General features: G+C 42.1%; 1 protein-coding gene across 1 annotated transcript; it reads left to right on the forward strand.

The window, feature by feature from the left end:
• Window positions 1-300: 300 nt before the first annotated feature.
• On the forward strand, window positions 301-18,526 carry LOC311261284 (tricarboxylate transport protein B, mitochondrial). Its single transcript, XM_084359780.1, has 9 exons — window positions 301-636; window positions 9,982-10,089; window positions 11,470-11,569; window positions 15,133-15,271; window positions 15,516-15,600; window positions 15,756-15,860; window positions 15,971-16,086; window positions 16,205-16,278; window positions 16,398-18,526. The coding sequence occupies exons 1-9, from the start codon at window positions 525-527 to the stop codon at window positions 16,510-16,512; spliced, it is 954 nt and encodes a 317-aa protein (XP_084215906.1). The 5' UTR covers window positions 301-524; the 3' UTR covers window positions 16,513-18,526.
• Window positions 18,527-20,769: the final 2,243 nt, after the last annotated feature.

Raw genomic sequence — 20,769 nt, forward strand, 5'->3', positions numbered from 1 at the left:
ACACAGAGGCTGCGCCCCGCCCTTCTTCTTCTCCTGTTAAACACCAGAGGCCATCTCCTCTCACCCCGAGCTCGTATCAGCACCCCACTACCACCCACAGCACCCGAGCACACGACAGGCACCGCTGCACTCGCGCGTTACGCAGAAATCGCCAAGTTTCCAGGCGGCAGCAGGACGCGGACGCAACTGTTTATCTGCCCCTCCTCGCTTCCGGTTTGCTTTGCTCTCCTACGTCCTACTGTCGTGATACGGCGTTGCCATGGTTACAAATAACAGATATTGGATGTAGAACATCCCAACTTCCTTGTCAGTCCCCGTATCCGCCCACTGTCAACAGAGAGAGCCGCCGGACTGGAGGAGAGTGAGGACGCATCCACCTGAAAGCGCACCAGACAGGAGTGGTCCATGTGTTGCGCGCTCCAGACTCCTTGAAGAAAAACTGCAAGCTGCCTACTTAAAAAAACCAAAAACCTTATTAGACTAGGAGATTTTTTTTTCTTTTTTTGGCAGATTTCACTGTAATAATGCAGGATAGAGGCTCATTTATCAGCCCTTTCCCCAGACCGCGGTGTCTGGCGGCAGCGGCGCCGGCGGGGAAAGCGAAATTAACTCACCCGGGGAAAGCGATCATGGCAGGTAAGTTCATCTTTCATGTCAAAAAAGTCAACTCGATGTCTAACTGTTGATTACATCAGTGTTACCCTCACATTTCACACGCACTGTGTGAGCTTGTTTCTGGAGCGCAGCGGAGCGAAGTGTACTGGAGAGACGGCAGCCTCTGAAGACAAAACAGCAGCAGAACAATAAAACAGCAACAGTGTTGAGTTGAGGACATTAAGTATAGTTACAGCTTAAAGAGAGAGAAGGCTGAGGAAGTTACTCACTAAATAAACCAGATGGACAACTACAAGCAGGATTGCCACACCTACTGACACGTCTCACTGTGCTCTGACGACTGGGAGCTTCAAGTTAGTGGAGCTGCAGTAAAGATAGAGAATGAACTGGAACAACAGGTAAATTATCCAACAGCTTCAACCCATCCTGACCCTGTGACCTTTGATGGTGTTGTAAGAGAGAAACAGTCTTCAGAGCTCAAGAGGAAGAAAGCAGTTTTCTTCCTCTGTCCTTGTGTCCTGTCAGACAGTGCTGTCCTGCCACTGTCAGATCTTACCTGCCTCACTGAGGTGATTGTATCTCTCTGATCTGAAGATCACCTCTACCGTGCTTTAAATAATGCTATTAGAGCGGATTGATGCGTGCAGCAGGATAGGGGACAGTCCTGAGACAATACACTATCTCAGCAGGTATGAGTCAAAGTGAGAGGACTGAGAGAATATAACACAAGAAACGTCTTTAATGTTCCTCCAGGTGATCTTGAGCAGAAGATTTTTGCTTTCTTCTTGAATTTTAAACACTTTACGGGGCGAAATCATGAAGAGATCATTTGATATGATGGAAATTGTCAGACAATATTTATCCATCCGGTCATCCGAACGCTGCTACAGATGTCACTGACACTTACTTCAGTTGTTGATCAATGTATTGATTAGATTTGGAATAATGGGTTAAACAATATTGATAAATGCCCACCAAGTAACCAGAGCCAAAATGTTTTCTTAGTTTTATCAGAAGCCAAATATGATATTGACCCAAAACAGAGAAAATACGATAAATCTGCACTGAAACTGTAACTAGAAAATGTTCCTTGTGAGACAAAATGGCTAAAATGTTTTATCAATTATCAACATTTTAACAAATCAATTGCTTCAGCACTACTTCAGTCATACTTGTTGTAGCCATTTTTGCATCTGATCCATTTATCCCCGCTGAGGCTCAGACTCTGCCGTCCTCCTCTCCTGCCGCTCTGTCGACCCCCTCGTGTGTTGATGATGATCAGGGTGCAGCAGCTCCAGCTGATGAAGAGCCTCTCAGAGATGCTCCTGTATTAAGGCCACAGGCTGCTGCTGATTTCAGCCTTGTTCTCCACTGACGGTTACACGCTGAATATATTCCTTTTGATTGAAGATTAAGAACAAACTTATGATTATTTTAGTTATTTCGCAAACTGCATTTTTTATGAGTTGCTGAATGCTTTTGGCGAGAAAAAAGGGGACATTAAAAGGTTTGAGAGCACAAGTGGACATCTTCAAGTTGATTGTTTTACTTGGCCAACAGTTAAAAATCCTTTAATACGTGCTTTACTATTATACATGAGACAGAAAAAAGACGGATAGATTCAGGTTATTGACTTTAGACCATGGTCACGTCATGCGGAGAACAAGCACCATATACCGTAATGACAAAACAACAGCACCCAGCAGGAAGTGCAACATAAATTACTCAAACTGAGGTCAAACCAAATTTACACGTGCCTTTTGGCTTACAGGCTGCAATAAAAACATTAATTTTACATAGACGGGCGCTTTAAACAAGTACTTTTCTTATGATCCAGTGTGCTCGCATTCTTAAAGACATAATATGTACGTTTGTGCTTAAAAATGTCTAAACACAACCAGACCTTTGTTTAATATTTAGTGGAGCTGTGTATTTACATCATTTTATTTCAGGGTCCAATTCGTAAGATAGTTGATTGTTGAGTCTCATTCTGGACTTGTCAAATATTGACGCTTTGGGTTGGTTGGTCAGGCCGGCCACGTTAAAACAAAATGTGATGCCCTAATATTTTACACACCCTCTACAGTCCTGCTCAAACCTTTAGATCTACACGCATTTGAGGATTTTAGTGTTTTTAACCATGAAGTGAGAAGCATCCTGCATATAATTAATGTCCTTGTTATACAATATGCACTCTGACCTTTTAAATTCAACGTAAAGCTCGTACTCTGACATACCTATCACACGTTATCCACCGCTGTATGAGCTGATACACCATTCAGTACTCTGACTGACAAGCTAGTGCATCAAAAGGAACATAACATTTAGAAACAACTATTGAGTTGATGATGTTGTGGTAAGACGTGTGAGACGAGGTGAAGAATATCTCCTCCCCTGACTCATGTCGTCCTGTCAGCCGCTGAGAAATGGAAATGCAGCCGCGCTGAGACCGTTCCCTTCCCCCATCGGTCCCGTGCAGCCTGATTGACTGGATATGGCCCAGTGTTGCTCCCTCTTCCCCTCGCTGTGTCGTTTAGCTCGCCTTAAGCCTGTCTGTCCAGTTTTGCAGCAGCAGCATGATTTCATCCTCTGTCTCAGCCTCTGACTCCTCCTGGCCCCGCTGTCAAGAAACTTTTGATTTATCTCCATTTATCTCTATCTTTCATGTGGAAATGAAAGTGTGAGTGTGTGGTTTAATGTTCAGAGCGTCTCTGGGATGACTCAGCGATGGATAAACTGTCACTTTGAGTCTGATCCGAGACATCGTCCATCAGAAACCACAGCTGATAGTTTACATCAGCTGGATACAGATTCTTCCCACTCAACTATGGAAGTTCATAAATCCAGCTGACACCTCTCCTGGTGTGACATCCTAATATTACTTCAGATTTATGTTGTGGTTCACAGTATGTCTGTGCTGAGAGAGGGAGCCGCACATCCATGCCCCGCAGGCTCCAAGTAGACAAAGCAAGAAGTAGAAGGTCAAAGCTTAATGGATCAGAGAGCTCACTTCTTAGACTGTGGTCGGGGAGGAGGTCCAAAGCTTTTAGAGAGGCCTGTGAGCTCCTTCTGCTCCTATTGGTTAGTTCAAGTCTCCTCTCAACAGCCACTGGTTAAAACTGAAGTGGAGACACGGAAGGAGGAAGTTTTATGTGTGTGAAGCCTGAGGGGGAGAGAGTGCTCTAAATGGCTCTCTGGTCCTGATTCACTGGCTGTTGTGCATTCATACACTGTTGTGGCGTTTGTTTATAACCCTGCTGAGGGGAGTCTGTGAAGCAGAGGGATGGACAGACAGAGAGAGAGAGTTCCTTTTTTTTTTTTTCATCTTGATTTCATGATAGATTGGGTTTTCCACCGAGACAGGCTTGCTATTATGCCACTTTCTCTGCTCTCTTTTCCTCTCCTCCGCCTCGCTCTCTCTCGCCTCGGGGCAGCCAGTTAGCTTTTCTGAGTGGTTGTCTCCTCTCAGGCTCAGAGGGCTCGTCAAACTGAGCGCTTATTCCCCGTTTCCTCGCGTCACAGGTGACGTACACAGTCACCTCCCCTCCACCGTTGTGCTGCTGGCAGACCCTGAGCACTGCGAGGCGAGATAATAAATCACAGTGCACTCCTCTGTCCACGACCCCTCCACCCCCGCTGTAACAGCCTGTCAGATAGGTGTTGGTATGGGGCAGCCATGGACACACAAACAGAAAGTGGTGCAGTGATTTAAAGTATAGTTACTCAGTGACCATTACATTTTAATTTTTCCGTTTTTAATTGCATTCGTGAATGTCACTGCGATTCATTACAGAGTTTTTGCATGTTTCATTAATTCTCCTTAATGACAAATCACACATACTGCGCCTAAAGTTTTGAGATTGATTTTCTGCCTCCCAGTCAGTCACTGGTTTTAATTAATCACACTATTGTATAGAAATTCATTTGCAGAGATTGAAACTCGTTTGAAAAAAATCTAAGTTTTTTTTGTCAGTCATATAATCAAAGCAGGGTAATCAATTTTCAAGTAATTACCTCGCTGGCTTCAGAAGCACTCATGGCATCTTAGACTTGAACGATAGCTGCCCGACAACAATCTTTTAAAGGCTTCGAAAGACTCATTTCTCAATCAGCTTCTTACTATGAAATGTCTGGCTCTTTACTCGCTAATTGTTCCACTATGTTCACTATCAGCTGGGGCGCATCAGACAAATAAGACTCTTCAAAAGCTCATGAACATCGTAGAAGTTAACTTTGGCAAATTCAGAAAGCAGACTCTACTGTCAAATTAACTTTAACAAATGTCTATAATCAATCAACAATGTATGTAAATTAATACAATTTAAAATGTATCCTTCATCTGTAAAGAGCCTGGCAGCCTTCTCTACAACTGTACACACTGTCGAAACAACCTGTGCGCAGTTGTCCTGTTCATGTAAGACAGTGTACAATCTGCATGCTGCAGGGCTTTAAGCACTTCTAACAACTCACATGTAAAATTAATCCACATCCGTCTTGTAATTAGTCATCGCTGTAGCATCAGGGAGTGTTGCTCGGGACAGAGGAAGCCTAAAAGGCCAGACGTCAGATGAATAATTCTTTTCATGTTTTTGCGCGAAGGCAAACAGCAATATTAAGGCACTATTAATAGGAAACCTCATGTTTGAAGTGCATCAGTCCTCTGGCTGTGTTCTCTGTTTGGACTGGAGTTATGGACATAATAACATCTTCGCTTCAGACCACAGAGAATTTAAAGTGCGAGATAATCTAAATAAGGAACATCTGGATGAATAATAGATAGATTCTGCTGCAAAACTGATTATTAATTTGCTGGCCTGTGCACACACACAAGCACAGGCACACACAAAGATACACATTGGTGACTGTTTCGGTCGAGTTTTACTGTTAAATTGAGTGGAGAAAATGAAATCACCAAAAATATATATGATATAATTTTAGGTTTTACTACAGAAGTGCTTTAAAGGTGCTAACTAGCGTTTAGTACCTGATGCTGGATTGTTAGAAAGAGGAAGTTTCTTGGTGGACCAGATGTGTTGGATGCTCATTAGAGTCACCTCAGCAGACAGGACAGGATTTCAGGAAGTGTTCCTCCCTGTCATCTGGCTGTCTGCCTGCTCATCTGGCTTTCTCTGTGCTGCTGTATGGTGGAAAAAAGAAAATGTTGTTTTTTTGTGTGCATCTTGCATGATTATTTTTGTGAATGTGCACATTTACAAACTGATCAACAACTATGTTGGTAATTTTGTATCTATTAATCTTATTCCAGCCTCTCATTTGTGAGGATTCAGTCATATCTTTGTCTTATGTGATAGTAAACTGTATATAACAGTATCTTTTAGCTTTAGACTCAAAGATACCAAGTATTTTTTCCCTGCTACAAGGGTGTTTTAGTTTAGGATAATGGGGTGGCCAATCAGATTTCGGAGATGGCCTTGTCACCCCTGGCCACCCCCTGGTTACGTCCCTGACTGAAATGTCTCAACTATAAGATGGATTTTAGTATAACATGTAGACATTCGTGCTCCCCAGAGGATGTTTCTGCTCACTTTGGTGATCCTCTGACTCTTCCCATAAGGCCAACCTCTAACATTTTAGTTTTTTCAGTGACATGTGGGATGCATTGCCATGAAAGTTGATAAAAAATATCCAGGGTGCACCCCTGGGGAGCCTGACTTTTCATCCAGCACAACCAGCAGGTCCCTTTTTGAACATGACGGTGCCCTAGTGCGCAAAGCCAGGTCCGTAAAGCGATGGTTGTCCAAGTTTGGTGTGGAATAACTTTATTAGAGCCTCGACCTCAACACCATCAAACAGCTTTGGAATAAACCTGAACGCTTACTGTGAGCAAGGCCTTATCACCCAACATCTGTGGCCAGCCTTACTAACACTCTTGTGGCTGGATGGGAACAAATCCAAGTTCAACATTCTTGTGGAAAGCCTCTACAGAGGGGCTGTTATAGGAGCTTATTAGTGCCTATGGTGCTGGGATGAGATGTTCAGCACTCACATACAGGAGTAAATTCCACGTTATATCTCATTTTGGCAAAAAATATGTTGCCCTCAAGGACAGTCTTATCTTTAAACAGTACATCAACGCATGCAGCCGACGTCTGATTTATTAAACCGCTGCCCAGATTGCGGAAATTTCAAGTCCGTAGAAGCAGATTTGTATCAGAGACTGCCTGTTTTTAAAGCACCTCTGGGTTCTGAATATCACTCCAATGCCGTTTCCATTTCTTTTCATGTAATAGTAATAGTGTCAAAGATCTATGTGGATGCATTGATTTTATGACACGGTGTGGAGAAGAGTAGTCGGCAACGAGGAGAGAGGAAGGAAAGTGCTGCTGAGAGAAAAATTAACGGCAGAAGAGGAGAGCGAGCCGGTGAAGATCAAGATTAATGCTCATGTAACCCACGTTTGACACCTACACCGGAGTCATTTAGGGTGTCATCTGTAAATGTGTGTTGAAAATACTGTTTGTGTGTGTGTGTGTGTGTGTGTGTTTTGGATGTAAGCTGCAAGATGGAGTAGAAGACAGACAAACTGCTTCTCCTACCAGCGCTGTTTATCTGATGAGGATTGATCATGTGGGCCGAGTGTGTTTGTGTGTCGCTGCTGGTTGGTTTTCACATGCAGAGAACAGATGAATGAGGTTTATTGTTTCTTCTCCTCCAAGACACACTGACCCACTGATCCCGGATCAGGACGGCTGGCATGGAGCGTTATAGAGCTCATGTGATTTCTGTTACGACTCAGCTGGTGAACATTTACTTACTGCTACTCCACAAAGGTTAGAGGAATTTAGGCTCATTGGTGAAGTGTGTGTGTGTGTGTGTGTGTGTGAATGAATGTCATGACTCAGCGTAGTGCTCACAGTTTTAATGAATTGATAAGGTGAATCCAGGTATAATCAATGACGGATGATAATCACTTAACTATAATTGTGTCGGTCATCACAGCATGATGTCAATACTGAAGCGCTGATATTAACTGAAATACTCAAGATACAAGTCGTGTTCATCACATTGAATAAAACAAATAGCCGCATAACAATTAGCTACACCAAAATAAAATATTATTTGATAAATTGATAAATTTAAAAGTCAGAAAATATGTGAGTCACAGTTTTCTTAAAACATAATTAAAGGGAGAGACAATAAATGAGGATGTGAGATAAATGTGCAGCATGAAGTAAAAGACATTTTCTCGTGTTATTGATTTTCCTTATTAAATCAGCCCCGCTCACAGAAGAGGAGATGCAGATAAAGAGAGGCAGATGAGTCAGAGGCTGTTAAGGGTATTAAGTCTGATTTGCAGTGTCATCTACGTATAGTCCAAAAAAGCATGTCCTGGTTAAATATCTGGTTTTATCTTGATTGGAGCCTCTGCTCCTCGGTGCCACAGTGATACAAGTTCGAAGTAGGGCTGTGCGATACTGGAACAAGTCCAGTTGCCTATGATGCAGCACTTAAAATCACAGTGATAAAGGTCGCGTTGGCAGCAGCGACACGTGAGGAGAGCCAAACTGCAGAGGACATGAATGCATGTACTGTATGTAGGAGAACCAGTGCGTCACTGGGTTGGGAAATGAGCCAGAATACACTTAGGAAAACTAGAATGGCACTGAGTTAAGCACATACAGTACGTCCGTTAAGGCCCAACAGTCCCCTTTTGTTCTCACTCTTACAGTAGCTACCAGCCACTTAATATGCCTCTTTTCATCAAGATCCATTCAATATTCCCTCAGAAATGAACAAACAATTATGAAAAACGTCTGATCACACAATGTTAACGAAAGTAAGAAAACACTGAGACCCAAGTCCAAGTGCTGTGGAAATTTCTAAAAGTAGTTTTTCTTGCTGAAAAACCAACCAACCAACACACAAACAGACACAGGTGAAGCCAGTACTAACAGCTTCAACCTTCAAGACGTATTTCTCTAAAAAACATGAATGAAAACTCTGCCAGTGTCCTCAGCACTGCATTTTTTTTTATTTCAATCACTTTGAGAGAAATTAGTCATTATCTTGAAAGAAGAAACACTGTTAGATCTCTGCATAACAATCGACCTAATCCATGGTTAAAGCTGGTTAGAGTGTAAGAAATGTACATTTTCTGACTATCGTAAGTGACAGTGAGAAGAATTGGATCAAAGCAGCACATAGATCATTTTCAAGCGGATTGTCGAATTTTTCCACATAAACTTTCCACATATATAAAAGGCTTTAAAGCTGCTGTAAGCTGTAAAGCTGTTAAAAAGCTCTACATTCCAACAGTAATCAGTTATCGAGTGCTACACTTACAGCAGCTTTAAGATGGACCTGTTTTTACATTGTGCAGTGCATGAGAAGTAAAAGCTTCTGAGCATGTGAGGCACAGGTTTTTTTTCTTTAAAAATACATATTAACATCTGATCACAGCTGGTAATTCCAAGAAATGGAGACATTCACGACCACTTCCTGTTGAAACCACTCAGACTTTTCATGTGAAAGAAAAAAGCATAGCAGTTTTTTTTCACTGCCCATTCTCTGGCTCGTTGTGGTCTTGTGGTGAATTGCTTCTGGGTTTTCCTGACTTCGCACAAACACAAATCATGTACAGTAAAATGTTCCTCAGAATTAACCAGGAGAGTTATTGTAGCTAGCTAATTTCTTCTGTTAGTTGGAGGGCACGTCTGCATGTTGCTGTGTAACCACATCCCTTACACAGAGTGCTTGTGTGTTTGTCTGTGTCATTGAGTTAATGGAGGGTCTTGGCCTGGGTAATGGAGCCCCTCCCTGCAGGCTAAGCGGATAATTTAATTAATGTCAACCCCCTCTCTCCACGCTCCCTCCTTCCCTTGTGACTCATCTGTGTTGTGCAGCAGCCTCGCGTTTGGACACTTGTCCTCATCTACTCGACTCATCGACTGTGGCCAGTTTCAGGCTGAACCCTCTAGAGGTCACTCACATGTACATTCATTCATTCATTCATTCATTTTTACTTGCTTTCTTTTCCTCTGTGCAGGCACTGTGTTGAGTCTCTGTTCCTCAAACAGCAGAGTCTCTGTGTAGTTTAGCTGAAGCAGAAGCAGTTGATTTACCTTCGCCAGGCTCGTTACTCTTCCTCCCTCGGCTGGGGAGGTAACGCCATTTGTGGAGTCATTGTAATGATCCATGACGTCATGGGACCAGCTTGTAATTCACAACGGTGATGCGGCACCGAATCAGGCTTGGTTAGGCTGCGGCTAAGCAGACATGGTGTGCAAAATGTCAACAAAGCTGCCTGACAGACATCACTTTTTGATCAGTTCCAGGTTCGTTGATGCCTATTCTTTGTGTGCTTTGTAGAAATAAACATCTGCTCTGATTTTCTGTGTTTTTCAGGTGGAATTGCAGGTGGCATAGAGATCTGCATCACCTTCCCCACAGAGTATGTCAAGACCCAGTTACAACTGGATGAGAAGGCCAATCCACCCAAATATAGAGGAATAAGTGAGTATGACGCGTGTGTCTGTGTGTTTTTTTAATAGTAACGCTCAGCTAGAGACCGTTTTATATATTTTACCCATATTTCGAGACAAATTTAGGATTAAATTTAAGGACACTCATTACAGGCAGAACATTCTTGCACTGGTCAATTTTGTGGTTTTTGCCTCCACCAGAATTTTAATTTAAAAAATTTAAAAAATCAATTGAGTGTGAAGAAACAGCAGCATTGACGTCATGTCAAAGACATTAGTGTACTGTGTTGCAGAGATGTCTTAGCATGCTAACCAGCTAGCCCCGGCCCATCCTGTCTCATAAAACAACTTTGTAGAGGCAATAGGCTAACAGTCCCCCTAGTTTCAGATAAGAAATGTGCGGCAAGTTCGCTACACTGTCAAATAAGTATTAAAAAAAACTCACAAAATGTCAAGGAAGGAGATATTTTACGCTATTCTACATTATATTTGCTAACGGCAGCTAATCACTACAACCAACGATACAGCAAAGAGTATACTCAGCCGCAGTAAGTGGTTGCCTCTTGGAGCAACATTCAAATTATATCCATTTATCACAAATTATACCTATATATATATATATATATACACCTATATCTATATCTATATCTATCTATCTATCTATCTATCTATCTATCTACAGTATTTTCTGTTCTGTTCTTCATTATGTCTCTCTACCTCTCTTAGGAGCTCATTATCTAATTACCCATCATCCCTAGGTACATTAGGGATTCTGGCAGGCTGTCACTGTGCTTGTTTATATGACTTAGAACAGACCAATGCACACATGCACACTCACCCTCCATGCATACCAGACACACAAACACACACACACACACACACACACACACACACACACACACACACACACACACACAAACCCTGGTTGTGTTAATGTTGGCTAGAGCTCTGAGGATCGCAGACCGTGCTAATGAGCGCTCAAGACAGCTGTTGCTTTTCCAGCTCAGTTGTGCATTTGGCTTGATAGCAGAACATGGATAACTGGACTGATGTCTTCAAGAGTAAGAAAGTTCAAAGTAAAACACCAAGTTTTTCAGGAAAACAGCCTGTGGTTCAGCTTGTTCCATTTCCCCTTTCATGATGTTGATGAAACCAAAAGTGAAGGACAGATGTTTCTGGTGCCATCTTTATCAGTGAATGACACGGGGCAAATAAATAACTGAATTAATACACAGTGTTCAACTAAATGTATTATACTATTAAAAAAACTTGCTAGTTGTTGTTGTGTTGAATATGGTGGCTGGGATATTCTGAAAAGGGTTAATGCACTCAAATCTAAAAAATAAACTAATTTCTATGGAGGACAAACCCAAAAATACTGATGTAATACAGAGCGTCCGTCTTCTTCCAGGTGACTGTGTGAAGCAGACGGTACAGGGTCATGGTGTCAGAGGACTGTACAGAGGACTCAGCTCGCTGCTGTATGGATCCATACCAAAATCTGCCGTCAGGTGAGTGAAATAACTGACTGAAATCACTCAAATTTGAGTAAATTTGTGACATTAATCTCCATGTAATGATAAAAGTCGCTAATCTCAAACATAAATTGATTGGATGATTGGCTTAATAATCAGTTGTTGTTAAATACATAGTAAGATAGAGCTGCAACGATGAATCGTCAACTGTTAAATTAATTGCCAACTCTTTTGATAATAAATTAATCAGTTTGAGTAATTAAGAAAAAATCTAAATTCTCTTGCAGCTTTTGAATTTTTATGGTTTCCTTACTCTGTGACAGTAAACTGAATATCTTTGGGTTGTGGACAAAACAAGAAACACTGATCAACATTTTTATAGACGAAACATCAAATTGATTAATTGAGAAAATGTAAATAATCCTTAGTTGCTGCTCTAAAGTAAAACCATGTGACTCCTCTTTACAGTGGTCCTGTTTCTGATGCTTCTGGGTAGCTTTTCAGTATTTCTCTAATTATAGTCTCTAATATTTTAAAATATTATGTGTCTAATGAGTATAAAAAGTAGAATACACACTTCAGTTTTTATGTGTGCTAGTAAAGGCTGGGGTAAAAAGCACATTTTTAGCTAAGCCGTTGTGATCTTCTACCTGGAACCACTAACTCACACACTCCAATTATTCTAGTCCATTACCCACAATGCAAGGCATAAATGCCACACTCGCCTTCGCTATAATTACGTTATTCTTTCACAGCAATGACATTTATTTCCAGACAAGTGTGCACACCGCAGTGCGCGCATACACACGCACACACACGCACAAAACCAGCCAGACGCCTTTATAGTCACCTTTTTTTCTTCTCTGTTTCATTCTTTCATTCATTCCCTTTCTTTCTGTGTGTGTGTGTGTGTGTGTGTGTGTGTGTGTGTGTGCTTGCGTGCATGCTACGCTGGAGGGTAGAGCCTGTCTGTGCGATGGAGAGACAGGCCCAGTCAGGCGGAGCAACGATGCCACTCAAACTCAGGCAGGGTCTCAATAGGGGTACGGGGAGGGAGACTTGTGTCGGTACTCTGTCAATGGGTGTGTGTATGTTTATGTACAGTGTTTGTGTGGATGTTTGTGTGCGTGCACATGAGTGTGTCAGTCAGCCTTCAGCCTTTCCAGAGGGAGTCTGAGTGGTTTTTCTCCTGCTCTAAGGAGAGTTTTCTCTGAGGAAATGTGGCGCGGAGAGGTTTAAGTCACGTCGCCTTTCTGCTCTTGTCAGCAGAATATATTGTATATAAAATGTGCATATAAGTGGCTCCATTTATATAAAAATATAACCTACTCTGTGCAAGTTTTGTACATTTAATACAATGATTTATCCCAGTGGGTTTTAGCTATGGACTCCTTAAAAGAAGGCTCTCTGCTCGTAGCCCATCAGTAGTGTCAGATGTCTCTCGGTTCTGAGCTGTTCAAACGTGGATTATTTCCCCTCGTCTCATTTCAATACTTTCCAGAAGCTTAAGTTACAAGAAAAAGCTAAGTTCAGAGGCAAATTTAAAAAACTACACATGATTTTGTTCAGTAAAAATATAAATTCCTGTTTATATTCATTCCTATTGTGATCGTTTGGGGGGTTGTTCGATCCTCAGATTACCTAAATCAATTGGAATAACTGAATTAATACAGCATGACGAGTTAAGTGAATGAAAAAATGAAACATGACGGAGAGACTGAAAGTCATCGAGATGGGAACGGTTAGATCTGATTTATGGAGAGTAGCTTGGCACGTTTCCATTTGACCATCGCTTCACCTCAGTCGTTTGTTCGATCCGTTCTTTTTTTTACCTCCTCTATGTTCCTTCCTCCCCCCTTCCTATCTCTCTCTACCCTCCTTCTCCCCCATCCCATTAACTGATTGCCTGTGCACCATCAAGCACCACGCAGTCTGCTGGAGGGTTGTCAGGTGGGCATGAGAGGGACGAAGAAGAAAGCTTTTGACCTTTTCATTCCCTTAACTCTTTCATTCATTCCTCCTTTCACACTCCTTCACCTCTTCTTGTCACCATAACTGACCTTGCAGAAAGATCTACTAATGAAGATTGGGCAGCACTCTGCTGTCCAGACTGACTCATCCCTCCGACTGTGGATGTCGGCCAAAATTCACGACGTGTCAAATTATAACTGTGAAGTTTAGTCCACTTGTTAAATGGAGGAGAATTTGGAGAGTAAATTGGCGCAGGAGCAGACCTGACACTGGCATATTTCTCTCCAGCAGCTTTAATGAATGGCATTTGTTTCTCAAGGTTGGTTATTAATTTGCTCTTCGTGCAAGGAAGCTGTAGGGAAGTATAACATTTTTTACCCTCTCCAAAGCTAAAAAGCTGTTTTTGTAGTCGGCAAGTGGTGTGCACAAAGAGCGAGACGAATGGATTTATTTTTACCTGCTGTTTGTTCTTGCTTGACAGTTAGTTAATTGGGTGGAGCCTGTCTTTCAAAACCAACTAAATCTGTGTGAGTAGTGAGACAGGAGCAGATGTGGAAGGTTAATGAGCAGAGAAAAATCTTGTCGTAGGAAGGCAGATGGAGAAGAGAACTGAAATATCATGAGCCGAGTGCGAGGGAGGAATTTTGTTAGACCCGTGACGACGGCAGGTAAATGGTTCGAGAAGACTGAGGGAAGACGAAGAGCGGAAAAACAAAGCATTCATCAAGACCAAGTGTCTGTCCTCCCCCGCCTCTTTGCTAAATGTACCGGGCAGCGTCCTGCCTTCACCACAATTCAATTCCGTCTATAAATAACCTTTCTTGTAAACGACTCGCTGGCACAACATTTTCTGATTGCAGAGATACATAAACCACACACACACACACACACTGGGCTGGCTTCCATGGCAGCTGTTGCTGGTCACTCGATGGTTACTGAGACGCTGCAGTTTATTGGTGCATCTTTAATGAGGACGCAGGCAGGACAATAAAGTAAAAGCCCTGAGCACATTCTGCACTCTCAGCAGTTTTTTTCCACTAAAAAATGTGAGTTGGAAGGAAGTTTTCTTCCCTCGAGGTGCATCCGTGCCTCTGCTTTTATTTGTACTCAGTGGATCGTGGAGTGTAAGCGTCCTCCTCTGCCACCTGATTTCTGCTGATGAGAGGCAGCTTAATTATCTTTCTAATACAAGGAATCTCATTATCTTTTCTATTGTCATCTGTTTGTTTTCATTTAGTCTATTGCTTTACTAAAGCGTTTCAGTAAGCACAAACAGATACTGGAAGATGGTCCAGGGTGACTATAAAGCTGCATTAAGGAGTGAAATGGTGCAAAAATCAATGAGTGCAAAAAGTCAAATGTGAAGATGGAAAGCATTTTGTTGTTGTTGTTTACATCCCTCCCTACATAAATGAAAATAATGCACTACACAGAATTGTTTCCTGGGTCTACACTTTGTATGTTTAAATCTTTCAATATTGTTTTTCATTTCCTTTTTTATTTCAGATTTCATCCTGTCATATTCTGAATTGTACTATCTGTACATATATTCTATAAATACTTTTTGATATTGCAGTCAGGTGTTAACTTGTCCCATAATTCATTGCTGGCTCTGTCCTGTTGCTCAGGTTCGGGATTTTTGAGTTCCTCAGCAACCATGCAAAGGATGAGTCCGGTCGACTGGACAGCACCAGGGGCATGCTGTGTGGGCTCGGAGCCGGGGTGATGGAGGCTGTTCTGATAGTCTGTCCAATGGAAACTGTCAAGGTATGTTCCCGACTGATCCGTGGTCAGATTTCGGATTAGATTAGATAGAATAAACATGAAACATCTGTCTGTGTACTTTTGTAATTTTTCAACATTTTCAATCTTTCTGTTAAATTGTTCGATTTTGTGTCTCTGCACATTCACTGAACTCTGTTTCTCAGTCTTTTTGAAAGAAGGCTAGACTAAACATTTGTGTTCTCTCTAATAGTAAAGCGCCCTTTTTTCTCTCTCTCTCTCTCTGAAGGTTAAATTCATTCATGACCAGACTTCAGCCAAGCCCAAATACAAAGGCTTCTACCACGGAGTCAGAGAGATCGTCAGGGAACAAGGTAAAGACCAGCTCCAGTGCATGTAATTCACCTGACATCTACTGGTCACACAGGGTAACGCAGCTGAAAATGTCATGTTAATTAAAAATTGTGACGATGTTGTTTACGATGTAAAAGGAGCATCATAAATGTACCCACATATGCTGCTTTACCAGGAATAAGAGGGACGTACCAGGGTCTCACTGCCACGGTCCTTAAACAAGGCTCCAACCAAGCTATTCGATTCTTTGTCATGACCTCTCTCAAGAACTGGTACAAAGGTCAGTGAGCTCGCAAAATTTCACCAGCTAGTCACCCCGTTCAGTTGCCAGTAGCAAGACTACATTTTTTAAAGCAATCGATATGACTGACTCCTCCGTGCTTCCAATAGGCGATGATCCAAATAAAGCTATGAATCCACTGGTGACTGGACTGTTTGGAGCCGTAGCAGGAGCAGCCAGCGTCTTTGGAAACACCCCACTAGATGTCATCAAGACAAGGATGCAGGTAGGTAATATGATGGCCGTTATTGTATACCTTGCTGGTGTTTTAATTCAAACTTGAGAATTTGTCGCCACCTACTGACATTGATCAGAAATAACAGTGCATTTTTGTCTTTCCAAAGGGTCTGGAGGCACATAAATATAAAAGCACCCTGGACTGTGCTGTAAAGATCATGAGATATGAGGGCTTGGCAGCGTGAGTACAAGTCTGCTTTGTTTTGCTACAGAATATAGAGATGCCATCAATAAATGTGGCTTTTTTTGACACACACATATTTTATATTCACCTTTCTCTCTCTTTGTGTTCACCTGTAGTTTCTATAAAGGGACAGTTCCTCGGCTGGGCCGCGTGTGTCTGGATGTGGCTCTAGTTTTCATCATTTACGAGGAGGTGGTGAAGTTCCTGAATGTGGTCTGGAAGACGGACTGAACTGCCGGACGTGCTGAGGGCGGCGGCCTCCTGCTCCCCAGACATCAGACACAGATCTTTCGCAGTTCTCTGCTGTATCCTAAAACTAGCCGCAGAGGGGATGAGACAGAGAGCTGAACTTAGATCAGTGTCAGATGCTAAACTGGAAGTTAAAGAGCTCATCGATGGGGGCTGCAGAGCAGAAACAGAGCCTGAAAGGAGGCTTGGTGTCGCCCACATCTGAACAGCTGGATGTGTGCAGCGTTTTGCTGCTCAGCGCCAGACACCTAACAAGACCGAGGGTCAGTTTCACAAAGTGGGATTATAAAGATAGACAAATAATTGTGGTAAATGGTGCTTCATCCCAGAGACACACCATCAAATTCTAAATGTGAAACAAAACCTGGATATAAGGCTCAACTACAGCCTTTTTTCATGTTATCTGGCTCACTTTCTCTATAAACCTACTTTGTAAAAATACCCTCCTTCAGTGAAGAACGTCATTTCTGGTCATTCGCAGCTGTTTTACTGATGTTTACTGTGAGTATGCAGGTGTCATGCTGGATTTTGCCTCAGTTAGAGTTGCTCTCTGTCTCTTCTTGTGCCTAAAATCCAGAGGAGCCAGACTGCAGCTGGTTGCAGTTTACAGCCACATAAACTGCAGTGACTTCCATAACTAAGCCTTTAATAGAGTGATTTTACATTTATATTATGCCAATTATTTTTATACAGTGTAGATTCTAATTTAGTTCATTACCAGCATTATATTTCTTCTGTAAAGTAAGATATATTTTATTCCTGTGCCAGATGCCAAACCGTTAAACTATGAAGTGTGTTCAGAGTATGAACATGCAAAAAGTAGCCTAATGATCCCAACAAGAGAGGAGCAGATATTATAACTTATATTGTGACTTTATAAATGTATTTATGGAAAGTTGAATGTTGAATATATTGATGGTTGGGAGATTGTTTGCTGTTAACTTGTGCAACTTGTGTCAAGTTATCTTTTTCTGTGATCTGGTGTGTGTGCGTGTAAAGGTGTTTTGAATATGTTGGGGAAATATTTTATTGCTGTATTTCACTGTGAGTCTAAATGACCCAATGACACTGGGAGTCACAGACAAAGTAACCTCAGACCTCCATCCAGACCATTTGTCATCTTTCTTCTGTTTTCCATGAGATGCAGTTTCCGATCTCCGTTCCCCTCATGAATGACTCTCAACCTGTGGGTCACAAGATAAATCTGAGGGGCCCTGAGATAATTAACTGGAAAGAAAAGAAGGAAAATGTTTTTTTTTGCTGAACAAGTTTCTGTTCATTCTATTCAGGAAATCACTCTTGGAGTGATGGACACATTAGCCTGTGCTCGGGAGACGCAAGTAGATTCACTGTAAAGGGATCATCACTCCCTGACATGAGTTTCTAGTCAAGTCAAACATTAGAGAAAAAAACACTTTTGGTGGGGTTGGATCAAAAAGAGCCATTTGCCCATCCAGAGGTCCTTCAGCTCAAGAATATAAGTTGAAGAAAGTTACATAGTGCCCCTTTAAATCCCATTTCCTGTGCGGTTGTGTTTCATTCAGGGTTTGTTTTTACCTCTCACTCATGTGCCTTTTACTGTTGTGTTTGTTGGTACTTGAGAAATATCTGTATCTACTATTGACCAGTTAATCATGCAACCGGCAAATTGAGATTTCTGTGGTCCAGTCATGTTTTTATATTTATAACAAGCGATGACAAGAACTGGTTGTCCTCTTTGTGTCATCACTGGTGATGTGAAAAAAGTCATAATCTATATAAATTGTGTTAAAATACAGATGTTTCTGAAACAGTGTTCAGCTTTTTTTTTTTTTCTCCTGTCCTGTGTTCCTCTCTGCCAAATAGCCAAGAGAAAATACTATTATTATATCAACTCAATGTATCTCCATGCTGTGAGTGTAGGCTGTGTGGTTCTTTACGATGAAGCTCGTGCAATAAACACCGTGCCCTCCTTTTGTCTGTGCTTAATGTAAAGTACTTCGTTGTCAAAGCTCATTAAATCAAGCATCTGAAAACTTGAAGCATGCAGACTGCTTGTTTTGTTTTCTCCTCCCTCTCTCGTTCGACTGTTGTTCTGCCCTTTTGGTTACAACAGATCACGTTGAGACAAACCATGGGGGGCAGGTAGGGGAGGAATCGAACAGGGAGCTCATTGTTCCAGTTTTGGCTGATGCTCATGTAGAGTGATCCAACTATCCATCTCTCTCTCTCCCTCACACACACACACACACACACACACACACACACTTTGGTGCCCCAGTGTTTGTCGTGAGAAGGAATGCACAGCTCTGTGTAGGAGATGGGAGTGAGGACAGCATGTGGTGGCCTGAATGAGGAGGAAGTGTACTGAAATACTACAGTATGTGTGTGTGTGTGTGGTGTGCTTGGTGTTTTTGTTTTTCCTGTGTGTTTTCAGAGATGCGTTGCAGAGGCTGGGCGTGCAGCCTGCAGCTCATCTAATCACCAGCGCCAGCTTAAATACTCTGGCCTGCTCTCCACTTGCTGCCAGATTGTTTTCGACTCCACAACGTGATATATGGCTGAACTGCTAGAAGATCCTGGGAGAGGGATCCCTTCTCCTGTGGTTTCTTCCATGTTCAAAAATGTTGTTTTAGAGAGTTTTTCCTCACTCAAATCAGGGTCTAAGGTCAGTGTACTGTACAGATTGTGAAGTGATTTGTGAGTTTGTGCGAGATAATTCAAATCAACTTGACTTAAAATGTTACCAATGCTTTTAAGTTAATGTATACAAGAATCATAAAGGTGTGTAAAGGTGCAGGACGATGGTGAATCAGTGATCCAGACAATCAGAATGGCTGCATGAATTACCAACTCGGACATTACTGAGACACAAACAACGCAGCTTGGCCAAATACTTCACCTTAAACAGCAGGTGGAGCTGTTGCCAGAGCCTCAAACACACCCTGCCTACGACTGTGGCACACACACACTAACGCACACACACATCAGTGATGAGAGAAGCCTCCTCTCTCTTCATATCTGTACAATAGGGCTTTATGAGAAGGATCAAAGACGCAACTTCCCTTCATCCTAACATCATCACTCCCTCCTTCCTCCTCCTCTCTGCTGCTGGAGACAGAATTGGTCCAAAATTGCACAAAAATCTCTCATCATCATCTTCACAGACATTATTCACACAGCTCAGGTCTTGAGATCGTCTTTGAACTCAAGAGATGAAAAGTTGAGTTTTTCTGAGAGGAGTCCAGCCCTGGCTCTATAGCTCCGCTTCCCTACATTTTGTCCACCATGAAGGCTACAAATACATTTAATGAGGTTCATTGTTAGTACTTTTGCCTTTTACAGATGGAAATACTTAAACCTGTTTTGTGACCTCTTAAGATAAAGACATCTGCAGAATGTTTAGAGCCAGGAAGAGAATAAAACGCCCAATACTTCACAAGTAAAATTAGAGTGGATAAGGTCTTGTCTTATGAGCCCTCACATTCAGACTGTGGTCGTGACCCTCAGGTTGGGAACCACTGCTCTATATTATATCCCATTATCTCATGGCTGCCATATGTTACGTTGCAGACTAAGGTTAAACTTCCTGCAGTGACCTGATAAAAAGAGAGCTGATCCTTATACACTGAGTACTTCTTACACATGAATGCATCAAACACAACATGGAAATGTGGTACTAATATTTGCTTGCAATACAATGTGAAGCAGTACATCTACAGTTTTCCACAGATTTATGCTTTCAGAGAAGCTGGGGACTGAATCTTTTACAACTGACAGCTGCCTTGTCTTTCTCGTCTTTTACAGTAGCCATCCTCCCGCTGCTCAGTTTCTCCCTGAGAGCCTCCATTCACTCAGAGCCAGTGAAGGGGAAGTGATGTTATTGTTCTCCAGTCTGTGTCTCAAATGGATGGATGCTCTTAGCTCTCTGGGATGACTGGAGATCATTTGGCTGCTTTCTGCTCTGGCTTTTGGCTGGATCTTATGTTTCATGTAAACTTTTATTCACTTGATTTTGCGCCGCTGTCCGTGGTGCTGAATTTGATTTTCTGATTGGAACCCAAACTGATCATCTGGACGGTTTTAGACCCTTTTCAAAGATACTCTCACTCATGTGCGGGTCATGTTTTGGAGTCTAGGAAAGGTTTTTGGCTCCAGTTTTGGTGAAACGGTGGAAATCACTGTAAATGCCTCCATCTGGGCTGACTTCTCTTTCCAAAAATACAATGTTGTCTTGATTTGCATCTCAGCATGAGAGGT

This window comes from Pagrus pagrus (genome assembly GCF_965226575.1).
Source record: "Pagrus pagrus genome assembly, chromosome: 8".
In the NCBI taxonomy this organism is placed as follows: domain Eukaryota; kingdom Metazoa; phylum Chordata; class Actinopteri; order Spariformes; family Sparidae; genus Pagrus; species Pagrus pagrus.

Coding starts and splice junctions, on each gene's coding strand:
- LOC311261284 (XM_084359780.1), top strand. CDS start 525: ATGCAGGATAGAGGCTCATTTATCAGCCCTTTCCCCAGACCGCGGTGT. Junction 11,570..15,132: donor ATACCAAAATCTGCCGTCAG/GTGAGTGAAATA, acceptor CCTGTTGCTCAG/GTTCGGGATTTTTGAGTTCC. Junction 15,601..15,755: donor AGAGATCGTCAGGGAACAAG/GTAAAGACCAGC, acceptor CTGCTTTACCAG/GAATAAGAGGGACGTACCAG.